The sequence below is a fragment of the Chrysochloris asiatica genome, unplaced genomic scaffold, assembly GCF_000296735.1.
Source record: "Chrysochloris asiatica unplaced genomic scaffold, ChrAsi1.0 scaffold00157, whole genome shotgun sequence".
NCBI classification, from domain to species: domain Eukaryota; kingdom Metazoa; phylum Chordata; class Mammalia; order Afrosoricida; family Chrysochloridae; genus Chrysochloris; species Chrysochloris asiatica.
Window position 1 is genome coordinate 463,857 of NW_006408675.1, and position 20,516 is coordinate 484,372.

Genomic DNA, 20,516 nt, shown 5'->3' on the forward strand with positions numbered 1-20,516 from the left:
AAACCCTGTACAGGGTCACTATGAGTTGGAACTGACTCCACGGCACATAACCGCCACCACAAGCACAGGGTAACTACTATGTGATGAATGTGAGATGATATACAGTTGATCCTCAATATTAATGGATTCCATATTTGAAAATTCACTCACGAAGATATATTTGTAAACCTTGAGCCAGTACTCAAGGCACTTTCAAGTTGTTCCTGAACATGCACACAACAGTTAGAAATGGGAGTCACCTGATACACACGTTCCCCACCTGAGGTTGAACAAAGCAACGCTCTGCCTTCTTATTTCAACTCTCATACTAGAAATAAGGATCCTTGCTTACTGTCAAATTCTTCACAGTTTTTGTGCTTTTTATGCAGGCAGCCATTTTAAATCACCTCAAGTGCTAAAGCACTGTCTAGGCTTCCTTAATACAAGAAGTCTGTGACATGCCTCACAGAAAGTTTGTGTTAGATGAGCTTCTTTCAGGCATGAGTTATTGTGCTGTTGGCCTTGAGTTCAATGTTAATGAATCAGCAATGTGTATTAAATAAAGTGGCTTCAAACAGAAACACACATAAAACAAAGGTTATGTAGTCATCAGTAGACACAACTGTTGTGACCAGAGGCTCACTGGAATCTAACTCTGTATTTCTTCTATATGCATGTATGTAGAAAAAAATCTGTCATCCAGCAATCTAGATTCCCTAAGTCTACAGTGGTTCTCCAGCTTCAGCATCTGAAAACCAGGAGAGCCTATTAAAATAGATTGCAGGATCTGTTAAAACAGATTAAGGGTGGCTCCTGGTAAGCAGCGGCGAGGGGACGGGTCCATGAGCTCCAGGCCTTGTGGGCACCGATGCCGAGGGCCACAGCACAGGGTCACAATGGTGGAGCTGCAGCAGCTCCGTGTGCAACAGGCAGTTGACACCATGGTGAAGAGTCTGGAGAGACAGAACATCCGAAGATGCAGGGCATCATGTTCCGGTGCAGCACCAACTGCTGTGAGGACAGCCAGGCATCCATGCAGCATTGAATGCTGCCATGCACCGCTGGCTCAAGCACAGGCCCTTGTGACCAGTGAGTGGGAGAGGCTCCAGGACCACCTGGCCCGGTGTACCACTCATTGCAACAACAAAGCCAAAACCTCAATGGATGCAGGGAGTAAGGAGATGAAGGTGAAGCAGCAGCTGGAGAGCTGTGTGACCAAATGTGTGGATGACCACATGCATCTCATCCCATCCATGACCAAGAAGATGAAAGAGTCTCTCTCATCCATTGCAAAATAAAAGTCTTCATCAGTGGCCCTTGGGAATAAGGGCAGGAATCGACATAAAATGAAGAAAGGAAACTTGGGTTTTTAAAAGTGAAGTTTATGAATGAAAAAATTCATGATGGCAGGAAGTTTAAGGACCATGTCTCCTGGCTCTGTGATGCTGGTTCTTTTATAAGTTTGAAACCACAGCAGGGAAAGTGGGAAAAACTGGTGCTAAAACTTGGGTCTGAGGTAGCACAAGAGAGTTGTTACAAGCCTAAATTGTGTGTGGCAAGTACATATGCTAGTAGTAGGTATCTCCCTTGCTTTACCAAACCAGAGCCCATCGAGGTAGTACTCTCCTTAGTATTCTGGTACCAACAGATTGCCAGGCTCCTCCAAACTGCCTATACGCTGGTAGAGTTTGAAAAGAGGTATGTCTGTTTGTTGCCAACCTTCTGTTTACAAGAAATACCACCATCTGATTTTCCATAAGCTGTAAAACAAAATCTGTAAGATCACTAATTCAGCAGTGGGAAAAACAGATATCTGAGTCTTTGTTTTGCTTGGTTGTGTTTTCTAGGCAAGGACCTGAATGAAACTGATGTCATCAGGAGACAGGGTAGTATAGTTAAGAACTTTGAAAGGCTCTCTGGCCATTATCTGGCTGTCAAGCTGTACTTTTCTTGAAATTCCTACATGCTGCATCTTTCAGTATGAAGACCTGACAGGCAGTGTTACGCTGGGTATGGGAAGCCGCGCTTCCTTCTCACTGGCTATCATGGTGACCCTAAGGCTGTGTGCAGTAGACAGTCTTGCAGTGACACTATTCCCATTGAAGGAAAAGGGAGTTTTGATTGTGTATATACCAGTATCTGGAAATGAACAGCGAAAGAAACTGTTGGCTGCTTAGTTAAGAAAGTTGAACTGGATTTGGAAAGACTTAGTTTTTCATAGACCAGAATGAGATGAAAGCATAAACCCAGCATTGCTTACTTATTCTTGTTGTTCTCCAAGCCTGTGCCACCTTCATGATCACTGGTGTGGCTGACTCCACTGTGGCAATCTGTCTCACTGAGGGGTTCCTCTATCAAACAGAATGTCCTTTTCTAGGGATTGCTCTTTCTTGATAACATGTCCAACTGCTTATTTAACCCATAAGAGCCCTGTTAGCAACATGAAAGTCAAGGGAGGAAAAGTAAGTGACTCAGGGGTTGGAGAGAGTTGTGACTCTTCTGAAGCAAATGAAGAGCGGCTTCTCATTACCAAACACCACTTCTGCGGTATGCAGTGTTCCAATTTCAATGACACCGTATTTTGATAAAGACCCTTGTCACCTTTCTACCAACTTATTACTTGAAGTGATAATGTAGCCTGCTTGCTGTTTCAAGGCTGTGACATATTTTCCGAGTAGTTAAATTAAAAGTATTCACTCCCACCCCACCCCCCCCAAAAAAAACAGATTCAGGACCCCATCATGAAAGTTTCTGATTTAGACCTGAGAATCTACATTCTAACAAACTCCCAAATGATACTGATACTTCTGTCTAGGGACCACATTTAAAGATCTACTTCTCTAAGACAAAGAGGTTTTCACCCTAGATGTGCAAGAGATTCCCTGCGGACCCTGTGGAAACAAGGCTTCAGATGGGTTAACTCTGGCTCCAGCTCTTCCTGATAATTTACATTTCCACCCCAGATATACTCAACCACAATCTACATTTTAATGAGACACCATAATAAGCCTGGGCTTACATTGCTTACTGGGTAATCCCACACTGCACATGCCTGACCCACACCTGGAGATTCTGATTTAAAAGGGAGGTCTAAATTGGAGCCCAAGGGTTTTCCCTGTGTTTTGGGGTTGTTTTTTCCCTTGAATTTTTGTCTTTAAAGCTCCACAGATGAATCTAATATATAGCTGGGTATAGAGCCTCAGCCCTAACTAACATAAACAACATGCTAGTATACAAAATGAGTGTTGGGTGCCTGCACCTCATCAAAATCATCTTCTCAACCACAAAGTTGAGTAGGTAGAATACTCACCCAGATACTCTGCCAATGCCTGTAATGATACCACCTGCCGGGACCTCCTCATTACCATATAGCTGGTAACCTGCAAACTGGGATAATTCCAGAAATGGAGACCTGCAGGGGGAAAGGGATGGTGCTTGAATTACCATCTTTTCTTTCTTTTTTAACATTGCATTTGAATAGTCATACATAAAAAGGCAAAGATTTATTTTTCTTTCATACGGCAATGTTTCAAATAGCCATGGTAGTGTTGGTGGTTTTGTGCCGCGGACTCGGTTCCGACTCATAACGACCTTGTATAGGGCTTCTGAAGCTGTAAATCTTTACGGGAGCAGAAGACCTCATCTTTCTCCAACAGAACCACTGGTAGTTTCAAACTGCTGACTGTAAGATTCACAACCACTTCACTACCAGTATAGTATAAATCCTATGGGAATTTATAAAAAAGATATTTTAAAACTTTAATGCAAGAATTTATAAAACATAAAATAAAATCCAATGTGAGAATCTGGGGGACTTTTAGAAAGGGGTTTCAAAAACTTCGTGGAACAATTCCATTATCTTTTCATTCCATTTTTCCATGAACTTTTTGAAGCCTCTTCGTATTCATACCACAGAACATTAAGTACCTACTTAAAAGATGTTGTGGTGGTAGTGGTCATGAACCATGGAGCCAGCTCCAACTCATAATGACCCCGTATACGGTTTCCAAGGCTTTAAATCTTTACGGGACTAAAGTAATTGTCTAAGGTCACACCATTAGTTAAGTGCAGAGCTAGGATTTAATTCAAGCAGCCTCACCCTAAGGCTCAGGCTCTAGATCACTGTGCTATTCTTCCTCTTAGTTATATAAAATGCTCAAGGTACACTATGTGGAAAAAAGGAAAGGCATACAACACATTTTGGTATAATTTCACTTTTTGTTTTAAAAGATACACATACGGGAGTAACGCTGACGTCCCCCGAGCCTGCGGCGGACTGCGGCGGCCCGGGGGGTGGCGTGGACGCCCGTGGCGCCGGCTGGGGCATCACCGTGGGCCTTGACCCCGAAATGGCGCTGCTGGCCGAGCACCTCCTGAAGCCGCTACCCGCGGACAAGCAGATCGAGACGGAACCCTTCCTGGAGGCGGTGTCATATCTGCCACCCTTTTTTGATTGCCTCGGGTCCCCTGTGTTTACTCCCACTGGCGGACATAAGTGGCAACATCACAAAAATCAAGGCTGTGTATGACACCAACCCCACCAAGTTCCAGACCTTGCAGAACATCCTGGAAGTGGAGAAGGAGATGTACCGAGCAGAGTGGCCTAAAGTGCGGGCCACACTAGCACTGTTGTGGCTGAAAAGGAGCCTCCGCTTCATCCAGATCTTCCTCCAGAGTATCTGTGACAGGGAGCGGGATGAGAACCACCCGAATCTCATCCGTGTCAACGCCACCAAGGCCTACGAGATGGCTCTCAAGAAATACCACAGCTGGATCATGCAGAAGATCTTCCAAGCAGCACTGTATGCAGCCCCCTATAAGTCCGACTTCCTGAAAGCACTCTCCAAGGGGCAGAACGTGAACGAGGAGAAGTGCCTGGAGAAGACCCGCCTCTTCCTGGTCAATTACACGGTCACCGATGTATACCAAGATGAATGCTGAGCTCAACTATGAGGTGTAGGCGTGCCGGTGGCAGAACCAGCGGGGCCCATGCCACACCCTGACACTGGCAACCCCAAATCACTGTGAATTTAGGCCTCAAGCCGCCCAGACCCACATCCCCCCAGAGCGGCCCAGAGTCCTGGCTCTTAAAAGTCATTTTTTGTCTACTCTACTGGAGCAATAAATAATGACCCCATTTTAGAAGAATTCACCTTTGAACTTCACAGCAGCACAGACTGACTTCATACCTTCATTTCAGTGTGGTAAAACCCATTTAATGTTTCTAATAAATCAAATCCTAAGGAGCTCTGGTAGCGTAGTGGTTATGAATCAAGTTGCAAACCTCAGGGTCAGCAGTTCGAAACTACCAGCTGTTCCGTGGGAGAAAGATGAGGCGTTCTGCTCCCGTAAAGATTTACAGCCTCGGAAACCCTGTATAGGATCGCTATGAGTCGGAATCGACTCCACGGCACATAACAACAACAACAACAATAAATCAAATCCTAGGGTTTTTTGGTTTTCGTTTGCAACCCCCCAACCTGGAGCCCAACACTGGGGGAATGGTGTCAGACACCTTTACATTCAAAATACAGCCAGTGTCCGGATGTGGGCCAGGCTGCATAATGCAAGGGGATTTGAAGGACCATGATGAGTTTGATTTGAAATGATGCCGGGCTCTTATTGTGGGATTTAAAAAGGAAAAAGCAGACTGGTATATGTTTTCATGTGGTTTGTACCACTCAACTTCCCAGCGCTGTTGTTACCAGCTTATTCTTTCTGTCTCTTTTGCCAGACAATATTTTTATAGCTGAAATCAGCCAGCAAGCCTCTGATGAATCCAGGGGTTTCTATTTTAAATCGGTTGGACACAAATAACAAACTACAGAGGACTGTATTTGCATCTTTCTACATAATGATTTCTTGAAGGACTGCTTTCCAACCTAAGAAACTACCTACCGTGTGTGTATTCTTTTGAGGGGGATAGGACAAACCCTCCCACCACAGAGACCCAAGACAACACCTCGCTGCCTTAACTGTTTGTTCCAAGCACTAAAAAGAGCTATGTTTTTCAAATTGTGGGGGCAAACCAAGCAACCCCCAAAGAATTGGGGTGTGTTTTAAAAAAAAACTCAATGAGGAACAATTGGTGATTTTTATGCAAAACTAAATGATCCTTAATAAATAAATCTATTTTGGAATTAAAAAGAAAAAAGATATATATACAAATGGGCTCAAAAAATATGTGGAAAATTCCATTCTCTTTTAATTCAATTTTTCTATGAACTTTTCAAAGCACCCTCATATGTAGGTGGGTGTTAGACACACAGTACAGAAGCCCTTGTAATGCAGTGCTCAGCTGCTAACCAAAAGGTCAGGAGTTCAAAACCACCAGCCACTCTATGTGAGAACAATGTGATCATCTGCTTCCATAAATGTTACAACCTTGGAAACCACATGGGGCACTTCTACTCTGTCTTAGAGGGTCGATATGAGTCAGAATGGACTCAACATCGGGGGGTGGGATACATATATACATGAAAATTATCTGAAAGGACACACACTAGATGCTAACAATGGTTGTCACCATGTTGCTATTGTTGTTGTTAAGTGCTGTCGAATCGATTCTGACCCATAGCAACCCTGCATAGAGTTTCCGAGGCTGTAAAGCAGAAAGCCTCATCTTTCTCCCACGGAACTGCTGGTAGTTTCGAACTGCTGTTCTTGAGATTAGCAACCCAATTCGTAACCACTACACTACCAGTACAAGTTTTCCTATATTAATACATGGAGTCCTGGTGTGGCGCTGTGGGTTAATGCGTCAGACTGCAAAGTTGGTTTGAACTGTGAGGATGGTGGTTCAAGCTCACCAGCTGCTCCTTGGAAACCCTATAGAGGGTCGCGCTATGGGGCGGAACTGACTCGATGGCACTTAACAGTAACAACAATATATTAATATTGCTTGTGTCATAAGAAAAAATACATTTTTTAAAGTCTCAATCTATTCCTCTCTCTCACCCCACATGCCACCCTTCAGGAAATCCTGTTGGCTCTATCTTCACAGCATAACTAGAATCTGACTCGCCTCATCATATCTACTATTTGTCTAAGGCACCATTGTCTCTCCCTTGATTCACTGCAATAGTCTTCTATTTGTCTTGTTGCTTCCACCTCTGCTGTCCTAGTTTATTCACAACACTTTGCTATGCAAAGCAGCCAAATCTACGGTTTCTGAGAAGTGGGTCTGAACCAATGAGCTTGTGTACTTATCCAGCGTCACATTAGGGCTCCACTCACAACACAGCAGGCAGATAAACACAAGTCATATAAACCATTATAATCTTCTGTTCAAAACTTCGTAACACTTTCCATTTCTCTCAAGGTTAGAGACAAAACTCTTAGGGTAGCCTACAAGGTCCTACACCCTCTCACCCCTTCTGCTCCTCTAGTCTCTGCAGCCTCCTGGCTTGAGCATATGAAGCACATCATCATCTCAGGGTCTTTGCTCTCTGCCCTATACACTCTTTTCCTCAAATATAGGCAGAGCTTTCTGCCCACCTTCAAATCTTCGCTCAAATGTCATCTTCAATGAGGCCTACCCTGACCACCCTATGTAAAACTATAACTAGACCCCAACTCTTTCTCCCAATACCTTGGTCTGCTTTTTCTTTTTCCCATGGCATTTATCACCTAACATCCTATCTAATTTATGTTATTATCTTTATTGTTCATTTTCTATCTCCACCTGTTATACTGTAAACTCAAGCAGGGCAAGAATCTTTGTCCACTTTGCTCATCAGTATATCGCTAGCACCTCACACAATGCCTAACACCGAGGAGGCTCTCAAAAAACATTTGACTGATAAAAGCATTTATGCCAGGGTGGTGGGATGGCTGGGGTTTTATTTTCCTAGAATGTGATGATACTTTTAGAATTTAAAATGTTTACTTCAATCATTAAAATAAGAATTAGACTTTGACATCATTTTATGAATACATAGCCTACAAGGATATGATAGCACATGATAGGTACCAACCCTGGGTCGAGGAGATTGTCAATTCTTTCTCTGGGTAGCAGTTTTCCTCTTGATATGTGAAGCGCTCGGGCTCTCTCACTACCTCCTACAATAAAACATAATTGGATTAGATTCCATTTACATGATATAAGATCTCCTTTTAACTTAATGCCAGAGAAACTAACTAACAGGGCTTAGTCAAAATATAGTGACTTCTTTATAAGTTCAACATATATTATATCTGTGAGAAAACGCAGATCATTCACTGAACTTACAAACTGCCAATTTTCAGAAGTAAACAAACTGACTCTTTAAAATCAATCTATCCCTGATCCCTCAGTATGCAGAGTAAGTCCCGCGTTACAAACATCCAATATATGGACAACTCATACCTGCCCTGTAGTATATGTAAACTTGACATCACTTTGAAACAACTGAACCAATCCTTATTCACAACAAATGACCTTCACTTGAAATCGTGCAGCACTTAAACTGTTAAAAAGGTATCTGGCTTTGAGTCTTCTCTTGCACTAAACCTACTGACCCACTGCCATCAGTTCAATTCTGACTCAAAGCAACCCTATATAGGACAGAGTAGATCTGCCCTCACAGGACTTCCAACACTATACAGCTTCCTCCCATACAGTGCCTGATCACTTTGAACCACCAACCTGTGGTTAGTAGTCCAATGCTTAACCCACTGTGCCAACAGGCCTCCTTTCTTACACTGAAGTGACATGAAATAAAAACAGCACGCACCTTTTCATGTCACTAAATAACTTACCTACAATTTCAGGACTAAATAACTTACCTACAATTTCAGGACAGGACTAAATAACTTACCTACAATTTCAACTTACAGACACTTAGGAATAAGTTTTCATTTACAACCCAGGGACTACCTGTATTATGGAGTCCTGGTGTTGTGCTGTGGGTTAATGCACTGGACTGAAACATTGGCTTGATCTGCAAGGTCAGTGGTTCAAGTTCATCAGCCGCTCCTTAGAGAACCGATACAGGGTCACTATGGGTCAGAACCCACTCGACAGCACTTAACAACAACCACCTATATACATTTTCTGAATTTACTAGTAACTATAGAAACTGCAAACTTTTCACAACAATTCATATATTGCAAATTCTGCCTCATCTCCACCACCTTTATTAAATATCTACCTATATAAACCTAGCACCTTTTATTCAATATCTACCTACATAAACCTAGCACTGTGCTACATACTATAAGTTTGAAACATTCCTACCTGCATTTGTGCCTGTTAAAAGGCATTATTTTAGAAATGACTTCCATAATAAGCATAGTAAAACTTACCTAAAGGTGCCATTGTTGTTGTTTTTAATTGCTATCGAGTCCGTTCTGACTCATATTGACCCTGTATAGGGTTTCTGAGGAGTATCTGGTGGATTTGAACTGCCTCCTTTGAGGTTAGCCATCCATTGCTGATCCTACATTACTACATGACTCCTATAATGCCAATAGATACCATGGTAATCAGAAAATGTTTCCATAGTAAGATGGGAGATTATCTTCTACTAAATCTTTTCTTTTCAGTATGTTGGACAGAGTCCTGGTGTGGCACTATAGAATAAACACTGGACCACAAGGTCGTTTTGAATCACAAGGTCAGCAGTTCGAACTTACCAATCGCTCCTTGGAAACCCTATACAGGTTCGCTATGAGTCAGAACCAGCTCGACAGAACTTAACAACAATTCATCCCAAATAGTGACAGGACTAAATAAGCAGAAAAAACTAATCCATGATTAGGAAAAATAAACTGAAATAAAATGCCTACATATCAGCAAATGAAGTTGTGAAGGGCTGAACACTCAATGAATGCTACATGCTTTTCCCAAAACCAGTAACCATAAAGAGACATCAGAAGTTAAGAAAAACAAACTGAAGAATAAATGCTGTGTTTACCTAGTCTTACATGCTGTGCACGTTCATGGAGTTGATTTACTAGTGCTTTCATCTGTTCATAGTTTTCCTATAACAGACATAAAAAAACAGGGGTAGAATACATTAGGAAACCATTCTCTTTTTACCAAAATAAGATCAGGCTCATAAGTTTTTGCCACCCACTTACATACTCTGCACTAGGCTCCCCCTCATCCACCTGGTGTTATAAGCTGTTCATTGGAATCACTGGAGAGTTTAAAAGAAAAATACTGATGTTGGGATCTCTGCCCCACCCAGAGATTCTGATATCATTGGTCTTGTGCATGGCTTAGGCATGAAGACCTTTAAGAAGTCCCTGAGTGATTCTAATATGCAGCCAAAAGAAAGGGACATCAGTCTATAATCTGCAGCACTGACTTTCCTTTCAGGGTAAACTAACAACATACCAAAAAGTTTTTAGTAGAAGACAAATCTCCCATCTTACAATGGAAGGCACTGTAGGATAAGCACTGGACTGCAAGGTTGTTTTGAAATACAAAGTCATTGGTTCACACTCACCAGCCACTCCTCAGAAACCCTACACAGGTTGCGTTGAGTCGGAACCGACGCAACAGCATGCAACAACCATTGACATATAGGAATTCTGGTGTGGTGCTGTAGGATAAACAATGGTTCAAACCCACCATGCTGCTCCTGATCCTTAGAAACCCTCTATAGAGTCACTATGAGTCAGAACACTGACATTATAAGCACAAGGCATGAAATGATTAAGCGCAGATTGAATTTCCTTTTGCTCACATTTAGAAAATACAGACATTCCTTATAAACTGTCTCAGACAAACACAAAGCTCTGCACCACAGCTCATCTCTGCAGCCCATCATCAAGAGCACCATCTATCACTTGAGCTGTATAAAGGCACTGAGAGCAGACCCTGGGGTGAAAGCACTCTTAGTAAGCCAACCTGCGTACTTAACTTTTTTTTGTCACCTGACAGAGCGCTGTAAGAAAGTCAGACTTTGTAAAAGAAAGACCTCTTTCAATTTGGCATAGAGATGTGGGAGATGGAAGCTGTGGCAGTCCTGGCATCTGCTCTCTGGGACTCTCCCTCTGACCCTGGGGCTGCAGTCATACACTGTGGCTGACTGACAGGTGCACTGTGCTGCCTCCAGACAAACTCCTGCTTTGCTCTATTCTCATTTACCACCTTCCAACACATCGATGAGAAGCACACCCAATTGGTAAACTGCTCCTAACATGGAAAAGGAAGATGTATTTCAATACACAGGCAAACTAAAGCTATTACTATGTTTGCTTTGTCCTTTTTAAAGTATGAACGGCTTTCAAAGTCAAATTCAAGGAAAACTTCCAAATCTTTTCTTTTTTACTTTTTATTGTGAGTTTTAAGTTTCCAGAGCAGATTATTAGTTTTACATTCAACAAATCATTACAATGATTGCAATCTCCTCCATGTATCAACAGTTAACAGTACTTACCTGTATTCACAAGGAATTCTGGTAGCGTCGTGGTTATGAATCGGGCTGCTAACCTCAGGGTCAGCAGTTTGAAACTACCAGCTGTCCTGTGGGAGAATGATGAGGCTTTCTGCTCCTGTAAAGATTTACAGCCTCAGAAACCCTATACAGGGTCGCTATGAGTCAGAACCGACTCCATGGAACATAACCACCACCACTACCTCTATTTACATTAATTACAGCACTCCTCTGTGCATCCTACTACCTTCATCTTTCCTCTGCTAATCTCCCTCTTGTATACTGCCTGCCCCATCTCCCATGTTAATATGTCTACCCTCTAGCCCGTGAATAGTTTTCCCTATGCCCCCAATGATCATAGATTATTTCTTTTATTAAGAAAACCTTTTCTTAACATTTTATGACATTGGTCTCATACAGTATTTGTCTTTTTGTGACTAATTTCATTCAGCATAATGTCCTCCAGGTTCAATCATGTGGTGAAGTAATTCGCAGATTCATCCTAATTCTTCAAAATTGCATTATGCACAAAATATGTTTAACCATTCTTCTGTTGATGGGCATTTAGGCTGTCTCCATCTTTTTGATATGTCTCTTGAGACAGCATATTAAAGGATCCTGCTTTCTTATCCATTCTGTTGTAGCTCTTGCCTGGTGCATTTAGTCCATTTACATTCAGTATAAATATCAATAGGTATGAATTGATTGTTGTCATTTTGCTGTTTTGTGTGTGTGTATGTGTGTGTGGGGTACTACTGGTTTCTTTGTTCCACATAATTTTCTGCACTGGGTTCATTTTGTTTGTGGGTTTTCTTTTCTTTTTTTCATTTTTAGTTTTGTTAATGTTTACTAAATCTTTCTGATTTTCCCTTTTCTTTTGATGTTGAAGGTGTATTAATTGTATTTGAAGTTATCCTATAGTTTATTCATTTTCCCCTATTTAAAACAGTGTTTTATCTTGATATCAACTTGACTTCCTTGCATTTGGACATTCTGTATCTACACTATTCCCTCTTTTTGTTTTGTAGTTGACTTCATTATACATTGATATCTCTGGCTCCCTATTTTCAGTCTTACAGGTTTGTTTTATTTTAAATACTTCTAACTCTGTATTGAATTATTGGTGGTGTTGTCATGTATGGGAATCTCAGGTTTTTGTCTGCCGTTGTTGGTTCTCAGTCCAAAGAACACCCTCGAAAATTTTTTGTAAAGTTGGTCTCGTCATTACAAATTCCTTTCATTTCTGTTTTGCAGTCCGAATTTCACCTTCACATTTGAGGGACATCTTTGCTGGATATATGATTCTTGGTTGGCATTTTTTTCTTTCAGAGTTTTGTATATGTCATCCCACTGCCTTCTTGCCTGCATGGTTTCTGCTGAGAAATCAGAAATTCATCTTATTGGTTCTCTTTTGTAGATAACTTTTCATTTTTCCCAAATTGCTCTCAGGATTCTCTCCTTGTTTTGGGGAAGTCTAATTATGATATGTCTTGGTAATTTTCTTTTGAACTTCTATCCTGTTTGAGGTTTGTTCAGCTTCTTGTATGCTCATCTTCTCATCTTTCATGATATTAGGGAAGATGTTCTCCAACAATTCTGACAAACTTTTCTGTGCTTACCTCTTCCTGTTCTGGAATAAGTTGTTCCTCTTCATAGTGTCCCACATAACTCTTAGGCTTTGTTCAGATTTTTTTCCTTCCTTTTTTTTAGCAAACTAATATTGAGAGATTTATCTTCAAACTCACTAATTCAGGCTTCCATTGCTTTGAATCTACTACTTTGCCATTTCAATGTATTGCCCATTTCTGAAATCCTAGTATTAATTTTCTGGATTTCTAGTTACAGAGTTTTCATTGTTTCAAAATTTGCAATTATTTTGTCTGTTTGTTCTTATAGTGTTTTCCTGAATTCTTCTCAAGTTTGTTTTCTGTGTTCTCCTTGCTTTTCTTGATCTTCTATCAATCCTTTGAAAGTACCTAAATATCATTATTTTGAATTATTTGTCAGTTCATTCCATTACCTTTACTTCCTTCTATTTCTTAGCTCTGCATCTTGATCATTTGTTTGAGCCATTCTCTCCTGTTTCTTTGTGTGAGCTAAAATTTTCTGTTGTCTCTGGGACATTGTGGGGTTATCATATTTGTATTTAACTGATGACTGTATGTTAATTTGTTCTTAGGCTCTCACCAACTGTCTCCTATAGGTGTAGTTAAAGAATGAAAGCAGGTACACGTTCTTGGTCACCATTTGTGCACCTCAGATTAGGGTGGGTTTGACTGGTATTGGTTGCTGTCTATCATTGATCAGGTGGTATAAGAGCTGGTATTGGCTCTTGCCAATAGGAAGAGCGCTGTACAGGGTATGGTTGTGGCTAAACTGTATGGACAAGTTTTCTGTCTCCTGTCGGGTGGAAAAGAGAACACCCTTCCTCCCCCCAACACACAGTATCTATACCAAGAAATATGGAATACAGCTATCTGGCTAACTGATTATTTGTGCCCATACCAAAGAGAGATGACCCAATGGAATGTGGAAATCATCAGACAATATCATTAATATTACATGCAAGTAAAATTTTGCTGGATATATTTTAAAAAACAAACAGCTGGAGCTTGACATCAACAGGAAGCTAACAGAAATTCAAGCCAGATTCAGAAGAGGACATGGAATGAGAGATTATCATTGCTGATGTCGAATGGATCCTGGCTAAAAGCAGAGACTACCAGAAAGAGGCTCACTTGCACTTTACTGGCTATGCAAAGGCATTGGACTGTGTGAATCCTAACTAGCTATGGATAACATTGTGAAGAATGATTGTTCCAGAAACAATTGTACTCCTAAGGAACCTGTACATAGACCAAGAGGCAAAAGAGAACAAGGGTATAATGAATGGTTTAAAATCAGGAGATGTGTGTGCCAGGGTTGTATCCTTTCACCATATTTATTCATTCTGTATGCTGAACAAATAATCTGAGAAGTTGGATTATGTGAAGAAGAGTGTGGCATCAACATTGGAGGAAGACTCACTAACAACCTGCAATATGCAGATGACACCACTCTGCTTGCTAGAAGTGGGCTTAAAATACTTACTGATGATAATCAAAGACTACAGCCATCAGTATACTATTACCTCAATGTAAAGAAATGAAAATCCTCATAACTGAATAAATAACATAATGATAAATGGAGAAAAGCTTGAAGTTATCTAAGACTTCATTTTCCTTGGATCCACAATCAACATTCATGCAAGCAGCAGTCAAGAAATCAAACAATGTATTGCATTAGGCAAATCTGCTGCAAAACACCTCTTCAAAGTGTTCAAGTGCAAAGATACCAGCTTGAGAACTAAGGTGCACCTGACCCAAGCCATGGTAATTTCAATAGCCTCATAGGCCTGTGAAAATTGGACACTGAATAAAAATGCCATAGAAGAGTTGATGCACTTGAATTATGTTGTTGGAGAATACTGAAAGTACCATGGGCTGGCAGAAGAACAAACAATTCTGGAATAAGTACCAGCCAGCAAGATCCTTAGAAGGACATCATGCTTGGTAAAGTGGAGCGTAAATTAAAAAGAGGTAGAGCCCCGAGATACAGTAATACAGTGACAGCAGCAATGTGCTCAAACATAACAATTGTGAGGATGGCGTAGGACCAGGCAGTGTTTCATTCTGTTGTGCGTAGGATCACTATGAGTTGGAACTGACTCAGCACACCTAACAACAACATACATCATATCAAGATGTCATTCTCTCCACCTTCATTCTACTTCCAAGTCTCTTGTCAATTTCACAATCACAGCCATCAGGCATCAGAGATGCTGAGAAACAGTTCACACACACAAAGAAAAAGCAAGCAAACCTCTATGAAAGATCATTCAAATGCCCAGATACAATCACTATAGCCAACTACACTGCCCAATTTAGAACAGCATCAATCAAGACTAAAGCTGATTATACAAGGGATCTTTACCCCATTTAAGCAGTCTCCTAGTTAAGAAATAAAGAATAACCGCCAAGAACTTTTGAAGTGCAAGGAGGTGCCAAAAAATTTCATGAAAAAGATTCCATTATCTTTTCATTCAATTTTTCTACAAACTTTTTGCAGTCTCCTTGTGCATGGTGCTAGGCGAAGTGAGAACGGCAGTACGTACCATTGTTCTAAATGTGTGATTAGGGAAATTTGACAGAGAAAAAGTGGAATATGGTCAGGGTACCAGGGAATAGAGTCTTTATGTGCTATCTTTCAATCCAAGGTTTTAATCTACCCTTTATTCCCTTTTTAAGGGGTGTGCTTGCAGCAAAGTTTACTACTTGATGCTGGAAATCCTAAGAGATCTCCAAGAGGTGCACCTAAGGGAGATCTTTTCATATCTGCCATAGCTTAAAAGGAACACACCACTCTTTCCATTCTGTCTGTAACAGAGATAGTCATCTGCTTATCCATATCCATTCTTCCTTAATAATGAAATCCCAATTTTACTCAGGGTAGCAGCATGCTAAACTGAAAAAAATAAATAAATAAAATACATCCAAGCCTTTCTTTTAGATACAAGGGGACTTGAAAAAGTTTGTGGAAAAATTCCATTATCTTTTCATTCTGGTTTGTTTTTCACAAACTTTTTGAAGCCTCCTTTTAGGTGTGTCCATACGACTGAGTTCTAACTAATAAATTAAAGGCAAAAGTTGTGAGGTACGACTTCTAGAAAAGCTCCTTAAAAAGACAAGCAAGTGAGGGTGTGTGTCCTTTTTCTTACTCATTCTGCCTCCTACTCTGTACCTGGAACTCAAATATAATGTTTGGTGCATAAGCAGCCATCTTGGACAAGACCGTAGACTGTATTTATTGTTAAAATATTTCCCTTCCTTTCTATCCTTACCAAGGTTTACTATGGGAAAAATTCTTTCCCTGTCTCAGTCTCTCCGTTTTCCCAAAGTCCTTGCTTTGACTGATGGGATATGGGCAAAGGTGACAGTGTGTCAATTCCAAGCAGAGGCTTTCAGATAGACCATGTGTTTCCATGTAGTTCCATCTCCCCTCTTGTGCCCCTACTCTCCACTGTAGCCACTGCCCCTTCCCCTGAGTCCTGGAATGAGAAACAAGTAGAGCAGACCTGAATCTGACACTGCCTGGAACAGAGCCACAACCAACCTACAGATATATATGTTGTTGTTGTTGTTATGTGCCGTCGAGTCAGTTCCAACCCATAGCAACCCTGTACAGGGTTTCCGAGGCTGTAAATCTTTACAGGAGCAGAAAGCCTTCTCTTTCTCCCGCGGAGCGGCTGGTAGTTTCGAACTGCTGACCTTAAGGTTCGCAGCCCAATTCGTAACCACTACGCTACCAGAGCCCCTTCTGAGCATCAAAATAAAGACTTGTTCTTTTGGACACTGAGATTTGAGGTCATGTGCTACACAGCATTGTTGTTGTTGTTAGTTGCCATCGAGTCACTTCCAACTCTTATCCATCCTTCTATACAATAGAAGGAAACACTGTCCAGTCTTGCACCACTCTCACAATTGTTATGTTTGAGACCAACGCTGAAGCTACTGTGTTGAAAAAGCTAGCTAATGCAGATTGGAAAGTGACCCTAAAGAGAAGCAGGAAAGGCACAGAGCTGATTTTTCTTGATGAATCACTAGAGGAGGGGGCATCAAAAGGTTCTCCTCATTCAATTTCATTTTTCCACAAACTTTTTGAAGCCCCCTCATATTGCAGACATTATTATAATCAGTCATTCATTACAACCATAACTCTAGAAGTTAAGCACAAGGATCAACACCATCACAGTCCTTCTACCCAATATATACTTTCATAACCCGGTACATATGTTCTTGGTTTGAATATTCTTTTCTTGTATCTTCCACCTTGAACCTGGCCAACTCCTACCCAACCATCAAGATGTAATTCACTCATTACTACCTATCTGTAGCTGTCTGTGAAGCGCCTTTTCAAACATGGATATCACTTATCTGCTTTCTTGTCCTGTTTCTGACTAAAGTTTGAGCTCCCGTCCCACACAGCTATTAACAAGTACCAAAATAGTCTTTGGACCACAGTAACCACTTATTCTGAACTAAACATTGCTATCCTAGCCCCAAGAAATCTCAGGGGAAATTGTCTGTCTTTACCTTGTACTTTTCTTTCCATCCCCTTGCTTCTCCAAAGGCAGGAGTTCTTTAAAAAGTCTCCTCTGAAAAGTATCTGCACAATTTAAATGTTACCTGTATCGGCTTAGCAATCATGATACAGACTGAAATATTTCGCTGGAATATTTCATGAGCTGAGTTGTTTCTTTGACCTTGTGTAACTTTCCCCATTTCAAGAAAGGGGAAAATATTTTCTATTAATAGAATCAACTATTTAACGACCTAGATCCAGGGTCAACTGTGTGGGGCGAGCCAAAGCTGGCTAACTCTCAGACCCCTTTGAGGGTTTCATTAAAAATTCTGACACCAGGACCCCACCTCAGAGACTTAAAAAGTCCAGGGTTGCGTCAACAAGTTCCCTAAATGAAAATACTAAGTCAGACTTTGTGAACCATATATTTCAAAGAGTGAAAAACAGCAGGCCCTGTTCTAAAAGTAAACTGAAACTTGGAATTATTTTCTTTTCAAACTTCACTACACCCAAGATAACGACAAGAGAAAAAGAGTAGCAGCTGTTAACGTGGCCCCCTCCACATGCTTCCCACTTCCGACGGTGCCTAGTCCAGCCTGGCCCCGATGGAGAAATGGGATCACAGGCTCTGACTGGGGGGCTCGAGGCCCGGGCTGCTGGGGCGCTCACCCAGCCTACCTGGTAGATGGCGGAGCCCGAGTCTGGCTGGGTGCCCAGCGTGGCCACCGAGTCCCCGTGATAGGTACGCAGCACTGGGGCAGCGGTGCGGACGTACGGCCGCAGGGTTAATCTCAGGGCGGCCCACATAACTGCGTGCACAGCAACGAGGAGAGCAACCGAGCGGCTAGTGCTGGTTCGGGGGACACAGCTTCCGCCTCTCAGACCTAGTCTTGACTCAACTATGCTCGCGTCCTTAGCGCCGCAGACAACCCGCTCAGATTCCCCAGCCAACCACAGCACGTGCCCTCGAGCGCTGCTGGCGATTGGTCAAAGACCGTACCACGCCCTCGAACTCAGATAATAAATAACAGGACACAGTCTCGCGAGGTCCTGTCCCATCGCGAGCGTGGAAGCTCTCCTTTGCCTGAGATTACTCACTGCCCAGGAGTGCAGCGGACTGAAATTGAGAGTCTTTGGAATCCGTCTCAATTCATCTTCTGTGTTCTGTTTTCTTCTTTCCCTGCTAATAAAATGGGTATTCCGGGTCATGACAAAGCTTGCCCTTATGTGAGGACAGAGCAGACATTAACCTGCGAAAAAAATTTTCATTTAACAAATATTTTTTTCAGTCTATTATGTGTCAGTGCTCTTGTGCCTGATTCGATAAGAGGCCTTTATAAAGCAGGGTCATAAGTAAAGTAAAAACAAAAATTCTAACAGTGGAAAAGTAAGATATTGATAGGTAGATGTAAGATGTGAATATGAAGAGGGGAAAGTTTATAAAAAACAAAAGATATGTGCATGAGCCTATCAATTGATGCCAAAAAAGCTTATGACAAAATTCAACATCCATTCCTGATAAAAATCCCTCAACAAGAATGAATTGAAAGGAAATTCCTCAACATAATTGTTGTTGTTGTTAGGTGCTATCTAGTTGGTACCAGCTCCTAGCGACCCTATGCACAACAGGTCAAAACACTGGCTGTTACTGAGCCAACCTCACAATTATTGCTATGCTTGAGTCAACTGATGCTGCCATATTGCCAATCCATCTCACTAGGGGTCTTCCTCTTTTTCTTTGACATAACCAAACATCATATCCTTCTCCATTGACTGGGTTCCTCCTGACAAATTTGTCCAGAGTTACGAGAAACAAAGTCTGGTCACTCTGGCTTCCAAGGAGCACCCTGGCTGTACTTCATCCTATACAGATCTGGTTGTTCACGTACCAAGCAGTCCATGGTACTTTCAATATTCTCCAACACCGTAACTCAAATGCATCAATTATTCTACAGTCTTCCTTATTCACTGTCCAACTTTGGCAAGCATATGAGGTTATTGAAAATAATACCCTGGCAAAATACTAAGTTAGGTGTACCTTAGTCCTCAAACTGACATCTTTGCTCTTCAACTCTTTAAAAAGGTCTTGTGCAGCAAATTTGCCTAATGCAATACGTCATTTGATTTCTTGACTGCTGCTTCCATGAGTATTGATGGTTGATCCAAGAAGAATGACAGCTTCAATCTTCTCCATTGCTAAAAATGCTGTTTATGGGTCCAGTGGTGGGGATTTTTGTTTACTTTACATTGAGATGCAATCCATACTGAAGGCTGTGGTATTTGATCTTCATCAGTAAGAATTTTAAGTTCTCTTGACTTTCAACAAGCAAGGTTGTGTCATCTGTATAGCGTAGGTTAATAGGTCTTCTTGCAATCCTGATGCCACATTTTTCTTCATATAACCCAGCTTCTTGGATTATTTGCTCAACATACAGGTTGAATAAGTATAGTGAAAAAAATACAATCCTGACACACATCTCTCCTAATTTTAAACCACTGGTGTTCCCTTGTCAAGACTTGAATTTTTTCTTCAGTTCCCCCAGCTTGAGAAATGCTGAGCGTATTCTTCCCTTTTGGTTTTCTGACTCCAAATATTTGCACATTTCATTGCAATATTTGACTTTGTCTTCTCCAGCGGACCTTTGAAATTATCTGTTCAGTTCTTGTACCTCCTCATTTCATACATTTGCTTTAGCATCTCTACACTGGACAGCAAATTTCAGTGTCTCTTCCGAGATCCATTTTGATCTTTTTTTCTTTCTTTTCTTCTTAATGACTTTTTGCTTTTTTCATGTATGATGTTCTTGATGTCTTCCCACAACTCTTCTGGTCTTCAGTCTTTAGTGTTTATTGTATCAAATCTGTTCTTCAGATGATCTCTAAATTCAGATGTGATATATTCAAGGTCATATTTTGGCTCTCGTGGACTTGTTTTCATTTTCTTCAGCTTCAGTCTGAATTTGCATATAAGTAATTGATGGTCTGTTCCACAATCTGCCCCTGGCCTAGTTTTAACTGATGATATGGAGCTTTTCCATTGTCTCTTTCCAC

The 20,516-nt window shown here is 41.3% G+C and overlaps 1 protein-coding gene and 2 pseudogenes across 1 annotated transcript in view; 2 read left to right on the forward strand and 1 right to left on the reverse strand.

Moving 5' to 3' along the window:
• The window catches only part of MCCC2 (methylcrotonoyl-CoA carboxylase 2 (beta)), a 123,666-nt gene extending 105,363 nt beyond the window's left edge, over positions 1-18,303 (reverse strand). The window contains exons 1-4 of the mRNA XM_006870957.1: positions 18,144-18,303; positions 9,876-9,942; positions 7,956-8,040; positions 3,290-3,391 (exon numbers count right to left, since the gene is read on the reverse strand). Of these exons, the coding sequence (XP_006871019.1) occupies positions 3,290-3,391; positions 7,956-8,040; positions 9,876-9,942; positions 18,144-18,272 (383 nt within the window). The 5' untranslated portion in view covers positions 18,273-18,303. The remainder of the gene's footprint in view (positions 1-3,289; positions 3,392-7,955; positions 8,041-9,875; positions 9,943-18,143) is intronic.
• Positions 876-1,277, forward strand: LOC102824386 (annotated as a pseudogene).
• On the forward strand, positions 4,329-4,939 carry LOC102842408 (annotated as a pseudogene).
• Positions 18,304-20,516: the final 2,213 nt, after the last annotated feature.